General features: G+C 39.2%; 1 protein-coding gene across 4 annotated transcripts in view; it reads left to right on the top strand.

Moving 5' to 3' along the window:
- rttn (rotatin) overlaps positions 1-21,517 on the top strand; it is a 36,835-nt gene extending 15,318 nt beyond the window's left edge. For 2 of the 4 annotated variants that reach the window (XM_068304320.1, XM_068304322.1), the window contains 25 exons: positions 1,942-2,184; positions 4,198-4,354; positions 6,464-6,627; positions 7,348-7,567; positions 8,168-8,296; positions 8,410-8,520; positions 8,971-9,129; positions 9,355-9,432; positions 10,053-10,251; positions 10,356-10,453; positions 10,562-10,649; positions 10,976-11,177; positions 11,566-11,656; positions 11,968-12,112; positions 12,421-12,558; positions 14,720-14,922; positions 15,094-15,199; positions 15,621-15,718; positions 15,972-16,049; positions 16,456-16,582; positions 19,051-19,244; positions 19,488-19,761; positions 20,774-20,898; positions 21,171-21,240; positions 21,354-21,517. In XM_068304320.1, the coding sequence (XP_068160421.1) occupies positions 1,942-2,184; positions 4,198-4,354; positions 6,464-6,627; positions 7,348-7,567; positions 8,168-8,296; positions 8,410-8,520; positions 8,971-9,129; positions 9,355-9,432; positions 10,053-10,251; positions 10,356-10,453; positions 10,562-10,649; positions 10,976-11,177; positions 11,566-11,656; positions 11,968-12,112; positions 12,421-12,558; positions 14,720-14,922; positions 15,094-15,199; positions 15,621-15,718; positions 15,972-16,049; positions 16,456-16,582; positions 19,051-19,244; positions 19,488-19,761; positions 20,774-20,898; positions 21,171-21,240; positions 21,354-21,433 (3,577 nt within the window). In that variant the 3' untranslated portion in view covers positions 21,434-21,517. Of the gene's footprint in view, positions 1-1,941; positions 2,185-4,197; positions 4,355-6,463; positions 6,628-7,347; positions 7,568-8,167; positions 8,297-8,409; positions 8,521-8,970; positions 9,130-9,354; positions 9,433-10,052; positions 10,252-10,355; positions 10,454-10,561; positions 10,650-10,975; positions 11,178-11,565; positions 11,657-11,967; positions 12,113-12,420; positions 12,559-14,719; positions 14,923-15,093; positions 15,200-15,620; positions 15,719-15,971; positions 16,050-16,455; positions 16,583-19,050; positions 19,245-19,487; positions 19,762-20,773; positions 20,899-21,170; positions 21,241-21,353 lie in introns of those variants that run through there. The other 2 variants (XM_068304321.1, XR_011033963.1) reach the window with 2 other exon arrangements.
- Positions 21,518-22,649: the final 1,132 nt, after the last annotated feature.

Genomic DNA, 22,649 nt, shown 5'->3' with positions numbered 1-22,649 from the left:
AAAAAAGTCAACCTTCTTATAATTATGTTCAATTATACACTCAATACTTGGTCGGGAATCCTTTTGCAGAAATGACTGCTTCAATAAGGTGTGGCATGGAGGCAATCAGCCCGTGGCACTGCTGGGTTATGGAGGCCCAGGATGCTTCGATAGCGGCCTTAAGCTCATCCACAGTGTTGGGTCTGGTGTCTCTCAACTTCCTCTTCACAATATCCCACAGATTCCCGATGGGGTTCAGGTCAGGAGACTTGGCAAGCCAATTGAGCACAGTAATACCATGGTCAGCAAACTATTTACCGGTGGTTTTGGCACTGTGAGCAGGTGCCAGGTCGTGCTGAAAAATGAAATCTTCATCTCCATAAAGCTTTTCAGCAGATGGAAGCATGAAGTGCTCGAAAATTTCCTGATAGCTAGCTGCATTGACCCTGCCCGTGATAAAACACACTGGACCAACACCAGCAGCTGACATGGCACTTTGGCATTTCCTTCTCCCCAGTCTTCCTACAGACTCTGGCACCTTGATTGCCGAATGACATCCAAAATTTGCTTTCATCCGAAAAAGTACTTTGGACCACTGAGCAACAGTCCAGTGCTGCTTCTCTGTAGCCCAGGTCAGGCGCTTCTGCAGATGTTTCCTGTTCAAAATTAGCTTGACCTGGAGAATGTGGCACCTGTAGCCCATTTCCTGCACACGCCTGTGCACGGTGACTGTGGATGTTTCTACTCCAGACTCAGTCCATTGCTTCCGCAGGTCCCGCAAGGTCTGGAATTGGCCCTTCTCCACAATCTTTCTCAAGGTCTGGTCACCTCTTCTGGTTGTGCAGCATTTTGTGCCACACTTTTTCCTTCCCACAGACTTACCACTGAGTTGCCTCGATACAGCACTCTGGGAACAGACTATTTGCTCAGAAATTTCTTTCTGTGTCTTACCCTCGTGCTTGAGGGTGTCAATGATGGCCTTCTGGACATAAGAATAAGGTCGGCAGTCTTACCCATGATTGCGGTTTTGAGTAATGAACCAGGCTGGGAGTTTTTACAAGCCTCAGGAATCTTTTGCAGCTGTTTAGAGTTAATCCGTTGATTCAGATGACTAGGTTAATAACTTGTTTAGAGTACCTTTTCATGATACGCTAATTTTTTGAGATAGGTATTTTTGGTCTTTCTTTATTTTTTTGCCGAAATCAATATTAAGACTATAAAAGGCTTGAACTACTTCAGTTGTGTGTAATGAATCTAAAATATATGAAAGTCTAATGTTTATCAGTACATTACAGAAAATAATGAACTTTATCACAATATGCAAATTTTTTGAGAAGGACCTGTACCTGATAATATTTAGCTTGTTTTACAAATGCTGCACATCGCCTTTTTAAAGGTTTTTTCTGGTTTAGAATTTCAGTGAAAAACTAATTTCAGGGTCTAAGCATCTTGTGTTTCATTTGTCTTCATTTCTTTTTAATTTGACTTAATTCAAACAGATGATAATGTCTCTCTCACAGTTTTAAAACAGCTTGATTACAGGAAAGACATTAAGAGTGTACCAAAGGTTGATCAATTCACCAGCATTTCACACAGTACTGGGATTTTCCGAAGAATGCTAGTTTAGATAGATGAGTCAATGAAAATTGACTCGTCAGACTTATCAGAATCTTATCAGATTTTCTTGTGTCTTACTAAAAGTTTCCATTTTATATTGTTATGATGTCATTCTGACAGGTTTCTTTGGCCCTGCTATTCTTTTATGATGTCTGTGTCTGATTTTTCATTTGCGAATGATTCTCAGAAGATATCTCTATGCATGAATATCTCAGCCATCCAGACTTGTGATCATATATATTTATTACTACTATAAATGCATAAGATGCTACATATACAACATGCTTTTCATCTCACCAGTAGTCATGTTTCATTTTATTGTAAACATATGCATTTTTTCCTCAGGTTTCATCCTGACCTGAAACTGTCAGAAGCACAGGTTGTGTTGCTGCAAACAGTGCACCTTCCTTTCGCATTGCAAGACTGCATCCAGGCTATTGCTATGGCAGCAGGACACCATTCTGTGACCTCTGGCCTGTCCAGGCTCAGCCTCTATTTATTGATTGAAAGACTGGCTTTCCCTCACATCCCCACCTACGGCTGCAAAGTCATCCTTCACTCCATCAGTTGGCAGGCAGCAGTGACGAGGTAAGGGACATGCAAATTCAGTTACACAATTATATACAGTAGCTTCACATGCTTCTAACTGAGTCGGTAAATATGTCTTGTTAAAGGTTCTGAATGAACCAAAATCAAGTTGAGTATCATGATTTCTCTCTGCAGTATGCTATTATTTTCACTGCTACTGCCAAGATCAAGACATTATTTGTTGTACAATAATTTTTTCCTTGCTTAGTGAGAACAGAATGGCTTTGTCTTTTTATGTTATTTTGAATGTCTAACATGAATTAATAGGATTGAATGTCATTACTGCCTAACAAAAAATTATTCAATTGAAGGGATCCTAATATTAAAGAACACGTTTTTTGAGGTCCCTAAATAATGCGTACATAGTGGACCTACCTAACCCTAACAACTCCTGGAATCTGGAAAACAGATGGGTCCTATATCAACTGTAATGTCTAGAAAAACTTCCAGGAGTCTAAAGATGTCCCGATTGAAATGACATCTGTCGTTATGTCACCACGGGAGTGAATGACAGGAGTGCTAGACATAGCCCACCCCTTCTGCAGGAGAACACCCCTCTTTCCCCAGCTTAGCCGTGGTCATTCCTATGGTGCCAAGTTTTTATATGATGTACAGTTGCTTATGAGCCTGGGTACAGTCAGCTGCATTTGGCTAACTAGTTAGCTCCACTTCCGTCCATGTTTGTTTGTCATCTAGGTTAAAACACACTCACACACGCACATTTTTATCTTATTTACAGTTGCATATTAGTATGGTGAAGCTGAGATGAGGACAATGAGTGTTGGAGATGCGGGTATGGAGCGGTGCTGAATGGTGTGGGTTGTTGCAGAACGGGAAACTAGTTGGATGTGGTGCTGCATTGATACATACTTTATTGATCGCCAAGAGGAAAATTGCTTTTTTCTATAGTTGTACCATAGAGAATGTCAGAATAAGGTCATTTTAAGATTTAAGTGTTGAAAAAATTATAGTAAATAGAGAATAGATAAGAGAATAAAAATGTGTACACAGTTATGTACAACTTTTTGTTTCCTAGCTTCTATCCGTCATCCTCTTCACTGTGACGTAGAGTTAGCGGTTGGAGGTAATATAGGGGCTGATACCAATAGCTAACAGTTCAGTGTAGTTCATGAGAACAAGACGCAACCTTCACTCCCGGTACCTTCCATGTCGGCATGAACGGGAAGCTCTCAATGGAAACATAGTTATCTGGGATCGTAACCATGTTTCACTGAAGCAGACTGTGTCCCATTTACACCATCTTGTTAGCTAGTGATCTCTCTTTGTCTGTGACGATTGCCGCAGTGTCTAGCAGCTATGTGAAATTAATTAAAGAGTATAACATGGGACCTTTAGATATTTGTTTTATGGATAGGACGATATATTCACTTTGTTTTTTATAACTGTTACTGTTTTAACATGCTATATACAGTATGTTGGTGAGGAATATCGTAGGTCACTGAATATAATGTCAATAGTTGGCTGTCTGTTAAGGCTCAGTGCAGTCTGATGCTAGAAAAAACTAAGTTCAGCTCATGTCATCTAGAATAGTTGTGTCCAATAATATCTCACCCAATCAGGTAATTAAGAACATCACAAAATTAATGAAGTTGTTAACCTGTTGCTCCTTTTCATTGTACCTTGAGGGTTCAGCTTTCCATTAGCATTAGGTTTGTTGCTCCTGTGGCCTTTCTTGCATTTTGAAATGGATATTGGAAAAAGCTGCTTGCACAGAGTTTTGGAAAAGTGCAGCCACACTTGCATGAGTGACCGTCTCTTTTCTCTGTACTTTTCGCTCTCACTCTGATGCTCAGTCTGGTCCTGAAATTTGTGCACCTATTGATTATTTAATGTGAGTCTCTCCTTGATTGCACCAGTGGGATGTGGTTTATATAGTATTAATTGTACAGAGTAGTGTACCAAACCAGAGTATTTTTCAGTATCAAACTGCCTGTGAGTGTTTCAACAACCTTCTCTTACTCTTGATCAGTCTCTTCCACCTCCTTCCTGCAGGTTTCTACAGGTGCGTCCAGCCTCTGTGGAGGATGAAAGGTTGCTTGTGGGCATTGTTGCATTTGTGAATTCCTACTTTAAGCAAATGCACACTGATTCTACATGTGAATCAGAGGATGGAGACCTGCGATGGATACTAGACTTGCTGCTAAACCAGGTACAAGTCATTAACATTTTCTGGATAAGCAGACAAGAAAAGGGGTAGTTTTTGAGAATAAATGAGGTTAAATTGCAGCGTGTTTGTGGTGTCATGCATGAGCTGCTATACTACAGTACTTTAGCTTGCCTTTGTTGTGTGCATGTGTGCTTTTAAAATATGAGTGTCAGTTTACAATCTGGTTAGACTCTCTCCTCCCAAGCACAGATTATTTGCCTATAATGAAAGCATAAATAAATCACACACCGTTAGACAACCCAAACATATAACTGTCACGACGGAAACAACACCACTTCAGACTGCAGTCAGGAATATTCATTTCCCAACACAAATGTTGTCATATTTTTGCCAGAGCAATATATCCACACTGTTTTAGTGAAGAGAGTTGCTTTTAGGATTTAATTAGTCTCACCTTGGTTTTCTCATTAATGTTTGTTAACAATAAGCCCTCCCCTGGCAGCTGAAGTAGGCTCAGATTGAATGCCCTGTAGGGGTGGAAAGCTCTGCTTTGCTCTTGACTTTTTTGTAATTACTGCGCTGTTTCAGGAACATCTGTCGCTCTCTACACTTGAATGAGGTATCTGCTGCGAAAGCACTGATCAGTAAGGAATTCTACATGCTGGATCGGGAGTTTTGCAGGAAAACATGACTGAGGTCAATAAAGATGTGGTTGTTAAAATACACCCATCAACTTTTATGATGGGTCAAATTGTATGAATGTAGAAATGTTGGCAGAGAGATTTAGTTGAATTACTACATCATATAACTAAATTATGTAGTAATTTAGTTGAATTACTACATAGGGTTGTGCTCTTAAGGGTACCGACTGAATAATGTTGTTCCTATGGAGAAGTAAAGAATCAATTTGTGACATTTTTGTACCCAGGACAGACACACTTGTCAAAACCCAGAGCAAACAGCGCTTGCTGTAATGAAACAAGCAAAGCTTGACAGGGCAACACAGCTATCTTGAGCAAATACATATAAAAGCTGAAGAGTTTTCTGTGCTTGAAAACCTGAAGATCCAATGCTGCTGGTACAGCAAGCAAATCTGAAGTCAGCGTGGCTTCATGTTTTATTGTTCATAAAACAGTGGGACAAACATCATAAAGTAATTTATTAGCTAAATGGATGAGTTGTGGAAGAAGATTAAGCTTGTTTGGTAATATTTTGATTGAAGTCACCTAATTAGTGAACCAGTCCTAGTTAAAATACCTCAATGTGCAGCCACATTGAATCATTCTAAAATTCCTCACTGAAATATCCAGTACAATAACAATGTTTTATATGTCCATATCCTGAATATGAATAGCATGAGAATTGCATATTGCATGCAAGGAAATATCTGAAAAATATGCAGATACTATACTAATGAAAACAAGATTACATTTGAGCAAATGTGGTAGTTTTTTATTCAAGGAAAGCAGACTAGATGTTTCAGTGGCATATTACTACCCTCTGATTGCAGTTAATAATGATTTTGACAGTGATATTTTTGCTTAAATCAATGCCCTATAGATATTCCATCAGTGTCTGAAATTTGAGTCCAGTTATCTAGGTTGGGTAAAGTGTGCAAAGTAAACACATTTTCTAAAGTTTTTCCTGAGTCATAATACAGCCTCCTGGTTTTAAGCAGGAACCTGCTGGTGTTATTGAATATTTTATATATATTTTTTCTTCGAAAGACAGTGACTTTTTCATTATTACAGAGGAACTAAAATATTTTTTTAAATTATATATTATATAATTTTATATTTTATTTTAAGTATTATTATATATAATTATATATAGGAGTGCAAAATTCCAGGTACCGGTATCAGTTCAAAGTGAGCAGTGACCAACTCTGTAAATGAATAATAATGCTATATAAATTCAGTAAGTTTAATCATGCCTCTAAGAAAGACAATGTATTATTTGCTTTGTATGCATTTAACCAGGAACAAAAGTCAAAGAATGGAAGATATGCAGTATATAATGTTTGAAAGGAAATTTTAAAGGAAAGAAAAATAAAGAGAAAAGTTGAAAGTGTTTTCACCTCAGAATGTGACAAATCCAAAGCAATTATATAAAAAGAGAAATTTAAAAAAAATCATCTCCATCCCATTGTAGACTGAGTCCCTATTGAACTTGCTTCTTGGTGTGGAAAACCAGACCCCACCTCAGAGTTTAGCAGAACCAGAAGAACTGAAGAACCACATCAACCAGAGACTTCAAAGAGAACTCACAATTTTCTTCAATGTGTTACTCCTCAGACTGACAACCAACACTGACAGGTTGGAGGATTTCATTCTTACAATACATGCATCAGACAGTCCTTTATTTTCTTGTCTTTTTTAAAAAAAAAATTAATTATTTATTTTTTTAAATCCCAGATTTCTTTTGTGATTTGTTTATAATTGGCAGGACTGGATTTCTTCTTTTGATATGTCACAATGTTTAAGTCCATGATTGGTGTGATTGGTGCTGCTGAAAAATTTCGGAATGGTTTTGTGAATGGAATTTTGTGCAAAATTGTGTGCACGAGTTGGTATTGGAGAAGAAAAAGGGGTATTATATTTTGAGTACTGTCCAGAAGATGGTATGGACCCAGAATAGCTTTTTAAATGAATCCTACAGTGGCGTCACCGTGACCTTCCCTACTCCACCTTTGATTCTGATTAGTCTGATCCATTAGCTTAAGGTGGATGTGTTAGCTCTCCAAGTCCCCTATTGTTTGTAATGAATTCTTAATGAAAAATTAAATGTATGAGCTCTCAAGTGTCACTCTTTTAGTTTATGACAAAGGTGAGTGCGCTCTCATGTAATGGTAAAATATAAATCCAAAGCTGTTCAAATCAATCCGCTGAACTTTAAGAAAGTTTCTTGAAAACGTTCCGCCTCTCATCCAAGAGGCATTGTCAGTTCTTTTTTAGTTATTCTTTTCTATAATCTGCCTTCCCTCCTGTCTGCATATTTGTCACTCTTCCTCACTCTGTCCTTTCCTGTCTGTCCAGGCTATGTCTGGCATTAGCAGGCCCCTTCAAGAGCCAGCTGGCAGTCTCTTTGCTTCAGAGCCTGCGGGTGTCTGATGCTCCACGTTTCTATGGCCTTCCCAGCCTGGAGAGGACACTTCAGGGCATGGTCAGCGTAACTGCCCACCCTGGATGGAGCTCCCACTGCTTGAACCTGGAACCCAATCTGCTCTGCTCCAAGTACCTCAGTGGGCTACTAGAGGTGTGTGTGTGTGTGTGTGTGTGTGTGTGTGTGTGTGTGTGTGCCCATTTGCTTCCATGCTTTATGATCACGCACAACCCTTTTGCAAGTCTCATCAGTATGACACTGCCTGCAGTAATAGAAAGTAAAACACACAACTTTCTTAGGAAATAATTAAAATGAATCAGAATATGGTTACAGGACATGAACTGCAAGAGGTAGAAATCTCATTGATTAAATATGCCACACAGTGAAGATGTTGATGAGATTAATCAAGTGTGAGTATTCCATCTGTTCTGTTGTTCAACGGTCCATAAAAAATAGCATAACACAGTGTGTAAGAGCTTATGCAGCAGACCCCAGCACAGAGGTGTCGAGACTTATATTTGTGATTCAGATGAGGAACCCTGTGGGATAGACTATTGTATTTAAACTATGACTATCCTTGTTCATTTGATTTGTTAAAATTCAGCTTTCACTATCATGAATTAAGATTAGCTGTAGACTGAAGGTTAATGTTACTTTTCTTTCTGGTGGCTTCTTTTGTCCCACTATTACCTGTTGGAAATGATTGTGCTTTTTATTTTCATTTACTCAGTATAGATTTTGTCTCATACACAGGTGATCTCCTCCTTCTATGTTGAATGGGGAGGTAACTCTCTGTCTTTCATGGGGAAAGGTGTGACCAAGAATGCTGTCATATCTTTGCTACACCTCTCTCACGAGATGTTGGTCAAGAACAAGGACAAGGCAAGGCTCACCACTGTTTATAATGCTCTGAGGACACTGGCTATGCTGCACAGCGGTAAAATATTTTAGAATGCAACCGAAAAATAGTTTTCTTTGTATGTTGTCTGCACCAGGACTTCATATCTCAGTGGTCTTTGGGGAATGAAGTGGCTACTGAGGAGGCCAGTGCATCTCAACTTGCTTTGGCCTGGCTCATCCCACTGTGGGTTGACAGAGATCAAGAAGTAAGACACTCGCCTCTCTGAATTGATCATTTAAACATGCATTTCAGCATATGTAATCCAGATAACGTATGACACTTTTCACACCAATATTTGGCTATTCACTTTTCATTCTTCATCTTGCACTTCATAGAGTCCCTCTGTCATAAAAATTTCATGTCTAGATGCTTGAATTTTGGGACAAAGTAAAGCCTGAAGGAGTTGTACAGGAACTCATAGATAAAAAGAAGCACATGACAGTTAGTCACGTCATATTCTGTCTGTCTCCAAGAAAATTTCCACAAGTCAGACTAAGAGGCTCCCTCGACAAGGTAGAGTCTGTCTTTGACATTAACAGATACGTGCTACCCAGCAACCCATATTCCTTTATAACCCTCTATTCTAAAATTGTTCTTTACATAGTTATTCCTCTCCTCAGACATAGACATAAAACTGTGTTTCCTCTCATAACAGGTGAGGATTGCCAGTTTGGGTTTAGGTGCAGCTCTGTCTTCAGTGCCCAGTGGTTGCCAGGCTCTCTGTGCCAGCTGCCAGAACATCAGCGGAGGTCTGTGGGGAACAGTGCTCAACATCCTCCTGGATCAGCAGGAGAGCAGCATGGTCCGCAGAGAGGTGTGATATTCAAACTGTAAAGCTGTGTTACTACCCAGACATGTTGGAACATTTGTTTTACTCTATGGAAACTAAATAACTATTTTTGTGATGAAAATGTCTTGTTTGTGTGGTCAAAAATATGACTGGACTTCTGCATTACCAACCCAATTCAGGCAGATGGCACTGTTGCTGATGCAGTCTAATTTGACCCAGTGTAAATGTCTTTTTTGGTTTTGCATCCAGGCTGCATTTATCCTGCAGAACTTGATGGTGATGCCCATGCCTGCCAATGCAGAGGAAGCCAAGGACTCCCACTGGCAGGTCAGCAGCTCTGCCAGCCAGTTAAAATGGTTTTATAGACCATGGGCTATTTTCTCTATTCACATTCTCTTGGTTTCTATCTCATCCTCTTTTTTCCCCTCCCAGTCCTAATTCTATCCTAATGCTACCCATTTTCTGAGCCCTGCAGGGTTTATTGGAGTCCAAAGTAATTATGTTGAAATCTCTGTCTAAACACCAAAAGAATCTTAATTTGGCATGTTATGACTCACAAAGGGTGATGTCTGTCAGAGGTGAAAAATAATAAATGTTATTTGAAAGCAAGGGTTGTTGTTCACAAAATGTGCTCTATCAGAACAAATGAACAAGGATCAAAATTAAAAAAATAAAATCGGAAAGCTTTTTTAATAAAACAATGCGATGGCAACAGAAAGCTCAACTATAATATCACTATGTAGAGCTGAAAGTTTGAACTTAAAAGTTTGAAATAAAACATAGAATTCAGTTTAATATTGGATGTATAAGAACATCTTGTAATGTTCAGACACTTTTAAACACAGTAGGACTTTAAACTCCAATCCTTCATTGTTTAGTTCAGTAAATATTCAGTCATACAGTATGTGCACTGAATGTTTTCTGTCATTAATCCTCTGCTCTTCCAGCATCCATGTGTCCATGATGAGGTGTCTGGTATTTCTTTGGTCGGACTTCCTGCACTCCAGGCACTGCTTTACCACTGCGAGTACTTTCAGCATATAGCTTTTTCAGGCTCCATTTGTTACCAAGGCAGGTACACATTCCACCTGCAACCTCCTGATGACACTACTAGTCGACCAAGTTCTCTGGAGAATGATTCACTGAGTAGGTCTTGTCCTCACTTGACCGTGTAGATTTAAAGTGGTCACATTTTAGTTTTATTTTTCCAATGTACAAAAATGTGTCATTACATATATCTGCTGGATTAGATTCCGAGAGTTCCCTGCAGTTCTGGAGAAGCGTCCAATCGGCACCCACTGTCGTTTCCAGCAGACCCTCTAGCTCCCTGTCCACGTCCAGCACTGTGGTTAGCAAACCTTCCTCACCCTTAGATATGTGTGAACACTTAAATGCTGAAAATTAACTTCTGTATTAAGTCCAGTAAATTATCAGATCTTCATGTTGTCCATTACAGATAAGAGGTTCAGGATTACACACCCCGAAGGATCCCTCACCACTGAGCGCCACAGAAGATACTCCTGCCAGTAGATTGATGGCTCAAGGTACTCCAGAGATACTTACTGTGTTTGTCTAATAACCATTTAGAAATACAACATTGTTGTATTTTAGCTTACTTTGTTGAGTTCATGCTTTTGCAATGGCAATAGCTGTGGCCGAAGGCACTAGGATTTGGGGTTGTCCATCCATCCCATTTTTGTGAATAAACCCCCTGACTTGTGTGTGGACTGTGGAGGCATACAAACACAAGGCACTAATTCAAGTAGTTTATGTGGTCACAGCATCTCTAGTCCCAGACAAACGTGATTCACACTGTGCGTGAACCATTGGCGATGTGTCTCTATTAGCTGTCTATTGATGTGTCTCACAGGCCAGAGTGACACAGACACTAGTGAGTCGGTCACTTCCCAAGACTCCAGACAGGGCGAGCCGTTAACAGTGGAATCAGTTGTTATGGTAACTCCTGACCTCATGGCAGCCCACTGCGGCCTGCTTACCAACCTGCTGGCCATCCTGCCAGAGTTCACCCTCACTGCCCTCCAACACAACCATCTCCTCAATGTCCTGGCTGGGTAAGAGGTCATGCTACATCTATTATAATAAATAATACCAAAAATAAGAGGGAGGCTTGTTTTGTATTTGCTATTATATTAATTCAATTAACTTAATGCGATTGAAAATAAAAAAAGTGATTTTTTTTTGTATTATTTTCCAGTTTCAAAGTGGTCTCACACTGTCATCAGTTCCGAAAATTAAAGATGACCATACATTTAGACATATTTTAATTAATAGAGAATTCATGTTAATCATATCCCTGACCTCTGCAATCTAGTTAGTTTCAGAAGACAATTTCTGTATGCCTCTTTACTAGGCTGTCATTGTAAATGAAAACTAGTTCTCAACTGACTCACCTGGTTAAATAAAGGTTAATTAGTCTGTCATCTTTCTTTTCTTCCTCAGTCTGGTTCGTATTGGTCCCATTGAGAAATGTCTGACTGAGCTGAAGACACCAAACATCCTACCAGGAGAGAGAGAAGACATCAAGGGACAGGTGAAGAATGCTATGATCGACAGTTCTGAACAGTTTTTCAACTTTGTTGTTATTATATCTTGCCAACAACAGATGTCTATTGTTACAATACAGTTCCAGCTTCAGTGTAGCACAAGGTTGTCTGAGGGCATCTTTCTAGTGTGGGTGGAATATTCAGAAAATTTTAGCTCAAAACTGCTTAAAAATGTTGCTTTTAAAAAAGCATGACTTCTTAACTTTCATCCATTTCCATCATTTGTTAGACCCTTACTTGAAAACTGTTGTCGTGTCTGTGTACATTAACATAACGTGTCGTTCCTTGTTATTTGTAGTTTGTCAGCCTCCTTCGTTTCCTGTCTGACTTCTCTAAACTGCTCCAGTCATGTGTCATGGTGAGGCAAGAGCTGATTGGACAGATGGACTTCCTGAAGCAGCTCTTGACAACCCTGGTTGCAGTAGTCACGATGGATACCAAAGGTTTAGATCAGAACCTCACATTTAATTCAATAGAAGACATATTTTTGCTAATGAAAAAAATAATGAATGTGAGTAAACATGAATACATTTGTTACTCAAAAACCTCAAGACGTGTTTTCCATTTTCCATTCATGCTGTGACTTATGTCACAATTATACATGTGTTCTAAAAAACCATCAATGGGATCCAAATACAAGTCCTATTCATCCATTTCGCCAGCTCGGCCTGCTGCACACCCCTGTGATTTGTATGTGACTTTGTTGCTGTCACGTGTCATGAAATCTGTGACTCACTGTTTCCCTCTTCAGATGCAGGTACCTGGGACGCAGTGTGTGTGTGCTGGGCCGACGTGTTTATGCTCCTGGCTACTTTGGTGAGGAGGGACAGCTCTGCAGCATACCCGTCTGTCTCTGCTTCTCTGGGGAGACGCTGGCGAGCGTTTGCAGGTACACAGATACACTGCTCTGTTTGTTTGTAGATGTGTGTGTCTGCATGCGCGTGCATGTGTTAAAGTGAGTAAAAGTGACATAATTAATTATTCTGATTTAAGCTGCAGAATTAGTTTTACAATCATCTATTAGCATCAATCTGGAAACATTATGGTGTTTAATTAAATAACCTTCTGTAATTTAAGCGCAAGGCTCCTGATACATAATAAAATCAGGCTACATGATATATTTTCTTTTATAATTGTATTAGGTTTATAATCATGATTAAGATAATAATACTGATTGGAGTAAGTTAACTAAATAAGGAAGATTAGCTTAGGCCCCATCATCAGGGCCTGAGCATGACTCACTGGCTCTTTCTCTAGGGACCAACAGTTTTTTTGTAGCTAGCTGTTATTGTATTTCTGCCAAACACATTTTTGAGTGCTTGAAATTTGGCACACCTGTCAGAACTGGTAAAATGTTTTCTGTAATTGGATTGGGCATTGCCAGTGGTCTCCATTGTGCAGCAAAATGTATACCAGCATTAAAAGTCTCTTTATCAACTTGTGCCATCATTTCTCTCTTGATTTTCCATGTCTTTCAAACTATTTTCCTAATCCCCCTGGCACAACACAATAGTGCCTTCTTCAAAATTCCAACAAAGTAGCCCTTACAGCATGTTTCCTTAAGATGTAAAAAATATGCAGTCTATATGTCAGAAAAAAACAACAAAAACATATCCAGTATCTTGTTGATATTGTGTTTTTTTTGTAAAATGAAGGCAATCTTCATATCCGAACCTCATGTTCTAGAACAACGGTGTCAAACACATTTTCAGCAAGGGTCACATCAGCATAACTGCTGTCCTCAAAGGGCCAGATATAACTTATAAATGTAACTAAATGTAACTAACTCAATGCAATGTAAAATAAATGTAACTGATCCTTAATATGAAATAACTCTGAATTTTTACTTAATCAAGTGACAAACATTAGAGTTACACAGAAAAAAATATGTTTGTTTCTCTAATGTAACATTAGTTCTTTTTTATTCGTCAGGTTATGAAACCCAGATATGTCCATCAATCAAGGATCAAACAATCCAAGTGAATAAAGAAAAATAAATACAAGTTAGGACATTAACTTTGTTCAATACATTTTTGTGAATATTAAAATGGGCTTAATTACTGCATTGCGGGAAATATAGTTTTGCTCAAACCACACTGTTGACCTATTTATTTATTGACCTTTTTATGTGGCTCTCGTGGGCCACATAAAATGATGTGGTTGGCCACATTTGGCCTCTGCGCCTTGAGTTTGACACATGCGTTCTAGAATTTCAAAAGTTCTAACTCAGTTGAGGGCCACAAACATTTCACAATATTTCTTTGGTAAGTTTTAGACAGCAGTGTCTTATGTCACCCTGAAAAAGGAATATTTTGTAACTTGACATTGTACAATATTAAAGAGATTCTACATGTTTGTAGGATTCCAGCCCTGCAGATTTTACAGATTGCCATTGATCATAATCACTGAACATCCTACTAGTAGTAGAAAGGAAGTCACATGTTACTAAGTTTATGATTTATGTAAAAATGTAATTTTTTGGTCTGTTCTAATGCAGCATAATGAATAAATAATCTTATATCTAGCACCACATTCTGATCACAGGAAGTGATGATTTACTCCTTCATGCAGTGTGTAAGAGTTTACTTTCCCACAGTGTGGAGACCTCAGTTGTGTTTCCCTTAAGCTGCATGTGTGCGAGGTACCATTCAAAGCTGCTTGAAGCTTTAATTACAGAATGTATTAACTTCCCTGAACAGATGCTTGGATAAGATAATTACATCCTGTCCTAAAACTACCTCTGCTCCTCCTACTCATCTTCCTGTCTGATTAATGGCACAGCAGGGAAATTTGATGAGTCCAGTAAAAGATGAATACTGAACCTTTGTGTTTGTGTTGACGTCTATGTATATGTTTATGGTAACTGGTTGTCTGCATGCACATTCAGGTGATTACAGTGTCCTCCACTGGTGCAGACACTTAGTCATGGAAAAATGAATTTCTTGTTGTCAAGGGATTTCAACTATTGATTTGTCTTTGTTGTGATTTGGTGCGTATTGTTGTGTCATTCATTCACAAAAGGATATCATTTTTATCTTCTGTTTATGCAGGTACTTTAACAATGTGTATGAATGAGAAGCTTGGGGGCTCTGCTCTTCAAACGATGGCTCTGCAATTCCTTAGTACAGTTTTCACAGAGGAGATGAACAGTCAGAGGGTGGAGGTCAACACCTCAAACTCTAAACATACAACCACTGTGTCTGACATTGTGAACAGCCCCTTGGCCAGCGAGCTGTGTGAGCTCTTACTGCAGGTATGTGGAGGTGGTGGGCCTCCAGTTACGCCTTGCTACTCAGAAACAAACTGAAAATTGACTTACTTGATTGTGTTTTTATAGACAATGTGCTTGTGTTTCAAGAATCTATTTTCATGCCATCTTCTGAGAGTGCTTAAATAAGTTTTCCTCTTTGACCTTTGATGGTAGAGTTTTGAGAAGAGGACGATTCAGGACCCTTTAAAGAAGAAGACAGCCAGAACCCTCATGACACTGCTGGCCTGCAGTCCCACAGCTCAAAGCCATGCAGCCAAAGGTAACGTCCAACTACCTCAATAACTTAATAATATGTATTTTATGGAAACAATAAAAACACAAGACAATTAGTGACACTGTTGAAGTGATTAAGATGTTTGACTTCTACACAAGCAATCCAGTTTTGAATGTTGGTGTTATATTTTGCTTTAAATAAATGAGACGTTTGAAAAATGTGTCATTTGCCTGCCAGGTGCTCATGAGACACATGTAATAAGTTTCTTCAGTCATGTCATGTCAAATTTTAAATGTCATTCTTGACTGGAAATATTGAGCCATGAAGTTTTTGCTGAGTTTGCAGCATTAGCTACAGCAGTCTTTTTTCTTTGGCAGGGGGTGGGGGGTGTTATGGTGGAAATGTGTATTGTATGTGAACCTAGTACTGTGATGTCCCATTCTGAACTCTAGTTGTTTTTTTGTAGCTGGTCTAATTGACAGCTGTGTAGAGCAAATGAAACAAACACACTCTCAGCTCCACCTGGAGTCAGTCCGAACAGGCAAGGCTTCTCACCGCAAAAAGGTGAGCTTCGACTGGCTGAAAATTTCCAGTCTCTCTGTTTATGTCCTGTTTGTGGTTATTTTTTTTATTTAAATAATTTGAATACAGCATGAACAGGGTGGGGTTTTTTTTAAAGTCTTGGTTAAATATTATGAACATCCTTTGTTATCCTCAGCAGTTGATCCAATTTGCTGTTATGACCTGTGAATATGCAATAAATTATCAGTTTGAGCATTTTAAAACATTGGTCTTTTTTTTGTCTGTGTATTATCAGGAAGAAGGTTATCTAAAGGAAGTCAAGCTTACTATGGACATCCTACGGAGTGCTTTTTACCGTAACAGTGAATCCAAAGTGAGCCTGTGTTTCTAGTTTTTAATTCTTCCTTGCAAATTGGTTTTTGATGGAACATCAGACTATTTGGGCTGCATGTAAATGATATTCACCTGAATGGACATGGGCCTGCTAACATCTCAGCTTCATCTTCTTCTTACCGTGCAACAACATTATGGGGCGTACAGTGTGGGCTTCATAGTGGCCTTTCTGTCACTTGTGGCTACTTTGGATTAATAGCCAGGGAGTGAATACCCTGTGATTAACACTCTGCTCTTTTGTTTGTCCTGTGCACTCAGAAAAATACAGAATGGTCTCATGTTGGTTGCTGCTGTGTGTGTGCATGCACATGCCTATATGTAGACCTTTTGCTACGCAAGTGCATGTGTTATGTTGGTGTATAACTCATTTGTATTTGCCCGTATAGGCGGTGGCCACAGATGCTCGCCTAACACTGGCACTCTATGCTCTTTGGCCTTGGCTTCTGTTGGACGACCCTGCCATGGAGGCAGCACTGGAGCTTCTGTGCGTCTACACTGCCAACTGCACCACAGGTCTGTGAATGTGTGTGCATGTCTGTCTGTGTCTTACGTGTTTGGCCAGGCACTGTGCCTGGCCCATGCCTACCCAATGCCTCTGTCTGCCGTTAGAAATCTGACTGAGTCACACACATCCAACACTGAGAACCCCATTGTCCTCTCCAGCTACTACTGAATAACATTGTATCTCACTGTATAAGCGCCTGCTCGTGTTGCTAATCACAATACAGACAGTGCCAGGACCCAGGGAGCAGCCTGTGTGGCTGTGTGGCTGTCTCTGTGGTATCTAGTTTCAGATCAGAAGGAGGTTATGTTGGGATGCAGAGACATTTGCTGTGTTGTCAATAATACTGGTATTCCATAGTGCAAATGTTAAGCATGCATGCATGTGGAAATTATAATAAATGCTGTTTGAATAGAAGAAGTTATGGAGAGCAAACATTGGGGAGATTTTATTTTGATAAACAGGCTTATGTTTTATTTGATGTGTTGCTTGTGTGTTTGTGTGTGGCTGGTGAAGCAGTGCAATGGAAATAATTTTATTCCATAGTTAAAGGAAAGGAAGTTTGATGTGCAACTCTTTCCGTGTGTGTCTTTATGTGCGTATGTTTGATTGACACCTATGCCTCAGTGGTTGTGTATGCTCTGATCTAAGCTCACTTACTTTTAACACCTCATATGCTCAAGCTGTGCAGCCCCAGAAATCGGTAAAGTCAGGCACAGCGTTTCCCTAAAGGTTAACTGAATAGCGGATTTGTGTTCAGGCTGCATGCAGCCAGGCTTAGTATTACACCATCCACCCTCAGGCACCATTTTGTCCCAAGAGACGACTACATTTCTACTGAATGTTTCATCTCCAGTCTTCCTCTCTCATTCAAGGCTTTGTTCGCACTGCTAAGTCAGTCAAGTCAGATTGTTGTGTGTCTGAGCCACACACATCTCTGCTGATATTTTTGTAACAGCTCTAAAACTTGCTTCTGCAGAGAGTCTGAAAAGAAAAAAAGTGCATGGTTTTTGACACTTCTATTTAATGATCAATCCAAGATCATTGCCAAAAAAAATCCTAGACTTTTAGCAACCTTGAGAACATGTTTGAATCAGTGAAGTAGATCCATTTACAGCTGAACTCCCTTGTCAAATCTGTGTTAGACCGTTTCTTTGACAGGTATTGAGATGACCTGAGGCTAACATCAGCATATGCCTGTTGCTCTATGTTACTATTCCAGGATTAATATAACTAACAAGCTGTCATGCTCTCCAATAAAGAACATCAGTCAGTGTCAGTATCTCTGTTGTCAATGCTGTCTGTCTCCAGCTTATTGATTTCTGAATTTTTATATGATCTACCGCTGTAGTAATTAGACATGTCAGTTATACTGGTGCAAATATGGTGCCGAAAGATAGATATTTATATTTATAAATCTGAATGGCCTTGTAGTTGAATAAATTGCAGTCAAAGCCTAAGGCTAAATAATATCCCTCCTTCCTGGAAAAACAAGATGTTTTTTTCCCATCATTGGTGAGAAGGATTCCGTGCAGAGTAAACATTAAAGGGTTAAAAGACAAATAACTTCATGTTTAAACGTCGATGGTATGACATAACAGACATTGCTGTTTTGAAACACTACATTGATAAAACTGTAATGACCAAGTTTCTCATTTTTAAAGTTCTGTCTTCTATCTGTAAGATGAAGTGAATGAAGAAACCAGTTCTAACAAAAAGGGATAGACATTTTCCTGAGCCTCTAATATCACACAGCTCAACACAGGAATTATAGCAATGTTCTGTTTGCACATTTAAACTAAGTAGACTGAAGCCCCTACTTGGTTTCTGATATTTGCATTCATGTAAAATCATCTTTCCACAGAAAAATATTTCCCCAATACAAACATTGGAATGGCATATTAGCTGCTCTCACAAATATATTAAAATATGAATACTATGCCAAAGCATGCCAATCAGCATTACCTTTTGAGTGGCCGCCTCAGGGGGAGAGAGCTTATAGACTCTGCATCCCCTATTGATTATTGCTGCAGCCATTAATGACACAGGACTCACGGAAAATAAATGTTCCTATAAATTGACTTTCTACCTTCATCTGCTGTGCTTTTAATTACTATGTGTGATGTGTTCCTGTCTGAGCGCATGAGAGCTGCTCTGTCTCTCTTTCTCCTTTTACGAAATTTCAAACCAAACACATTAAACTGCAACAAGTCAGCCCTGATCAACTATGAACCAAGTTTCTGTTACTGCACAGGTTCTGATCTAGTAGATTGTTTGTTTGCTTTTCTATATTCTGAACAAATGGGAATACTGCAACTCTTTGTTTTTGTTTTGAGTTGTCATGTACCACCAGTTTCAGAAATAAGGGTCTACTGGTGAAATTCTTCTTTTAAGATGTTTGAAACTTGTGTTCACTTGGGTTTTGATAAAACCAATAACGGAATCCAATCATATTCTTGTTTTTGTTTGTTTCTGTCAGCATGCAGCTCTGTCTGTGGCAGTGGCCCTGGTGTTGGACCAGGATCCAAATTGTCCCCTTGCAACTCTCTGATGCATTCTGTCATGAAGCTGGCCTCAGGGGTCGCCCCAGATAACAGCCCTATTCAGAAGCTTGCCTTCTCGCTCTTGGCTAACCTTGCCATGTCCCGTGACTGCAGAGGCATCCTGCAGAAGGTATAAGTCTGGTATACAACATTGTGAAGACATGAATATTTTCCTGGCTGTAAAAACTAATTTACACATTAAATAAATTAAGATAACGTAAAAATAAATCAGAACACTAAGCTTTTCTCACTTTTAACGCACTTATACCATGCCTCTGGGGCATTTTCTACAGTGGATCACAGTTATTAATGATCTCTCACATCACTCTAAAACTTTGTGAAATATCTTATCCATATCCTTTGTCTTTCTCAGAATAATTTCCTTCAAGCTTTCCCATCAGTGCCAATACCCAAGATGGGTATTACTAAGGACACATCTGCAGGTTGTGGCAGCGGGAGCCTACTGGGTCTGTGGTTGAGGCTATTGGTCAATCTTTCTTTCGCAGAGGACGGCCAGCAGACTCTCCTTCGGGTGACTGGAGTCCTGGAACTGCTGGCAGACCTGGCACAGCACTGGCTTCATGCACTGCTCACCCTTCACAACCTCTGCTTTAGCCCTGCCAATAAGCCACATGTCGTTGCTAATGGTAAGCAAGGGATTGGTGCTGAAACATCTAAAACAGCAAAGTATAGAAAAGAAGCTATATAGCAGCTGTTTTGCTTTTTGCAAACACAATAGAGTTCCATGTGCCTTCATTATTAGCTGCCACTGTGTCATATATAAAAGAGCTTTGTGTTATTTGATTGTTTCAGCTGTTCTGCAGTCACTCAGGTAGACAGAGGCTAAAATAGTCACTTCCACTTGCTAGATTCTTATATAAAATAGCCGGAATCAGAAAGAAAGGCCTAATATATAATAAACGGAATAAATCCACCAACAAGGTTCTCACAAATATGAGTAGTACGAATCTTATTGTTAATAATATAAGCTACCAAATTCTACAAACAGTGATGTTATTCCACTACATTAAAGGTTTGGCAGCCTTTCTAGATCCACAGGAAACCAGCAGTTAAATCTGCTTTTTGATTCCATCAGTCCAATATCTGGTTTCTTTACAATGGATCTCGCATACTCTAATAAATAAACTGCAGGCCAGGGGAAGAATGTGAAATGTAATGCAATGGTGATGTGTCTGCTGGACAAGTACAGGAAACGTGTGTTCACTTTCACAGTAAAAAATATTAATGACAAATTCAGATTTGGAGTTAAGTATCCACGCCAAGCAATGTACTTTGTAGAGCAAGTTGCATTTACTTTCATGAAGGTGGAAAGAACTCAGCAGGTGCATGAAAATGAAAGATTTTAAGCCAGATAAAGAACAGAGGAAGTCAAGGGGACGTGAAACATACCTCCATCCGCTCACATGCTGCACAAGCTGTAGGTAGTAGTTGTTGGATCAGATACTTTTATTTCCTGTGGAAAGATAACATTTCCTGTGTGCTTTGTTTTCAGTATGATCTCAGACAGCAAAGATGGCTAGTACAACCTTATATGTAATATTGCTAAAAGTACACATGTTCTATTTATATGTAATTCAAGACTAAAATATTCTTTTCAGTTTTTCTTTTTTCCCCCAATTTTGATTAATGGTTCTGAAGATCAGCTTATCTCTGTTCCAGACAAAGCCATGAAAATATTTGTTCGCTGTCTGGACAGCAAGGAGATGGAGACGCGCTGCATGGGAGCTTCTGCACTTTGGGCATTGCTGCATAACAACCAAAGGGTACACACACACACACACACACACACACACACACACACACACACACACACACACACACACACACCTGCATTGTCAAACTTTATTTTAGTATCGGGTCAATTGCTTAGTAGAGTTGGACTTCAGGGGTAGTATATGTCAAATTAATTCCCCTTCATACATAAAAGATGATCTACCGTTCTGTCTCTTGATTAAAAACTGGAAATAGAGCTTTGCTGGTTTGAGATTCATTAACATAATTCTTTCTAATATGTCTTACTAATTTCCCCTCACAGGCCAAGAATACTTTGAAGTGTCCCTCCATTCGATTGAGAATCAAGGAAGCACGTGCCAATTCTCAGAAGGGTATGCATTTATTCACTTTGATGACAAACACCTATCAGCACTTGTTGTATTGTGAAACAGCTTTTCAGGTTTTACATATCCCTTTAATCATGATTTTTCTTTTTAAACCTCAGATGCAGAGAACAAACAAGGGCCTATGAGTGCGTACCTGTTGAAGAGCCTTGAAAATCTTTCACAGTTGCTAAATAATTGACTGTATTTTTTTTTTTTTCTATTGTGTTTTGTACTATCACATTTTCAGTAATTTTGTTATTAAAGCATCATCTGAAAGATCCAACTCCTGTCTTGTATGGTCTGATTTAACTTATGCAGATTCTACAAATGGCAGTCCTGCTTTGTGGTTTTGGTTTTGGTTTTGTTTTCTAATAATTGTCACTTTTCAGGAAGTGCTTAGCTAAAAAAACATTCTGTTTCTTGATGATGCAGAACTTGTACATGTACTCCGGAACAAGCAGCAATGTGATGCTATACAAAAAAACAGGGTGCTCCAAACTAAACAGGTAAAGAGAAACTTTGTGAAATCTAGATTTAAAATAGATTTCACAGACATAAAATGAAGGACAAATCATTGGGGTAGCACTGTGGCGCAGTGGGTGGCGCTGTCGCCGCACAACAAGGCAGTTCTGGGTTCGCGTCCCGCTCTGTGTGGAGTTTGCATGTTCTCTCCGTGTCTGCATGGATTCTCTCCGGATTCTCCGGCTTTCTCCCATCTCCAAAAACATGTGCTTCAGGTTAATTGGCCAGTCCGAAATTGATAGTAGTGTGTGTGTTTATTTGTTTATGTCTTTGTGTGGTTCCTCAATGCACTGGCATTGAACCCAGAGTTTTCCCCGCCTCATGCCCTAAGCCAGCCGGGATAGGCTCCAGCTCCCCACAACCCGCTATGGCTCAAAAAGCGGAAGAAGATGAATGAGTGAATTAAATAGTTTTAAGATCTTACTATACATTTGATAAACTTTTTTTTTTTTTTTAAATCTGTTAATTCATATTTGTAATGTTCATATTTGAAAATCACTTTCCATCGATGATAATGAATATGAGTGTGAGCATGTAACGGATGGAAACAATTCAAGTATTCTCCTTTAAACCATCAAAACTTACAGTTTCAACAGGAACCACGTAGGTCATAGAAAATCAGCAGTGATAGTAGAAGGGGAATCTTATGTTCAAAATACATATAAATATAGTTTTAAACATGAAGCTATGTTTTGAAATGCTTGAAAAAATGCTATAAACAGTCCTAAAAAGTAAAAATTATAAACCAGAAACTATTTGTAGTTAGAATTTAGCTCATAGCAAAGTCAATTGTGCAATGTAGAAATCTTCTACAGTGGGATCCCACCATGCAGTGTTATGACATAAGCTTGCCTCCCATTCGCTGTCCTTATGATAAAGTGTTCCCCTTTGCA

This window comes from Antennarius striatus, chromosome 20 (genome assembly GCF_040054535.1).
Source record: "Antennarius striatus isolate MH-2024 chromosome 20, ASM4005453v1, whole genome shotgun sequence".
Classification (NCBI taxonomy): Eukaryota; Metazoa; Chordata; class Actinopteri; order Lophiiformes; family Antennariidae; genus Antennarius; species Antennarius striatus.
Note: the sequence above shows the minus strand (reverse complement) of the source record. Positions and strands in the feature narration are given on the sequence as shown.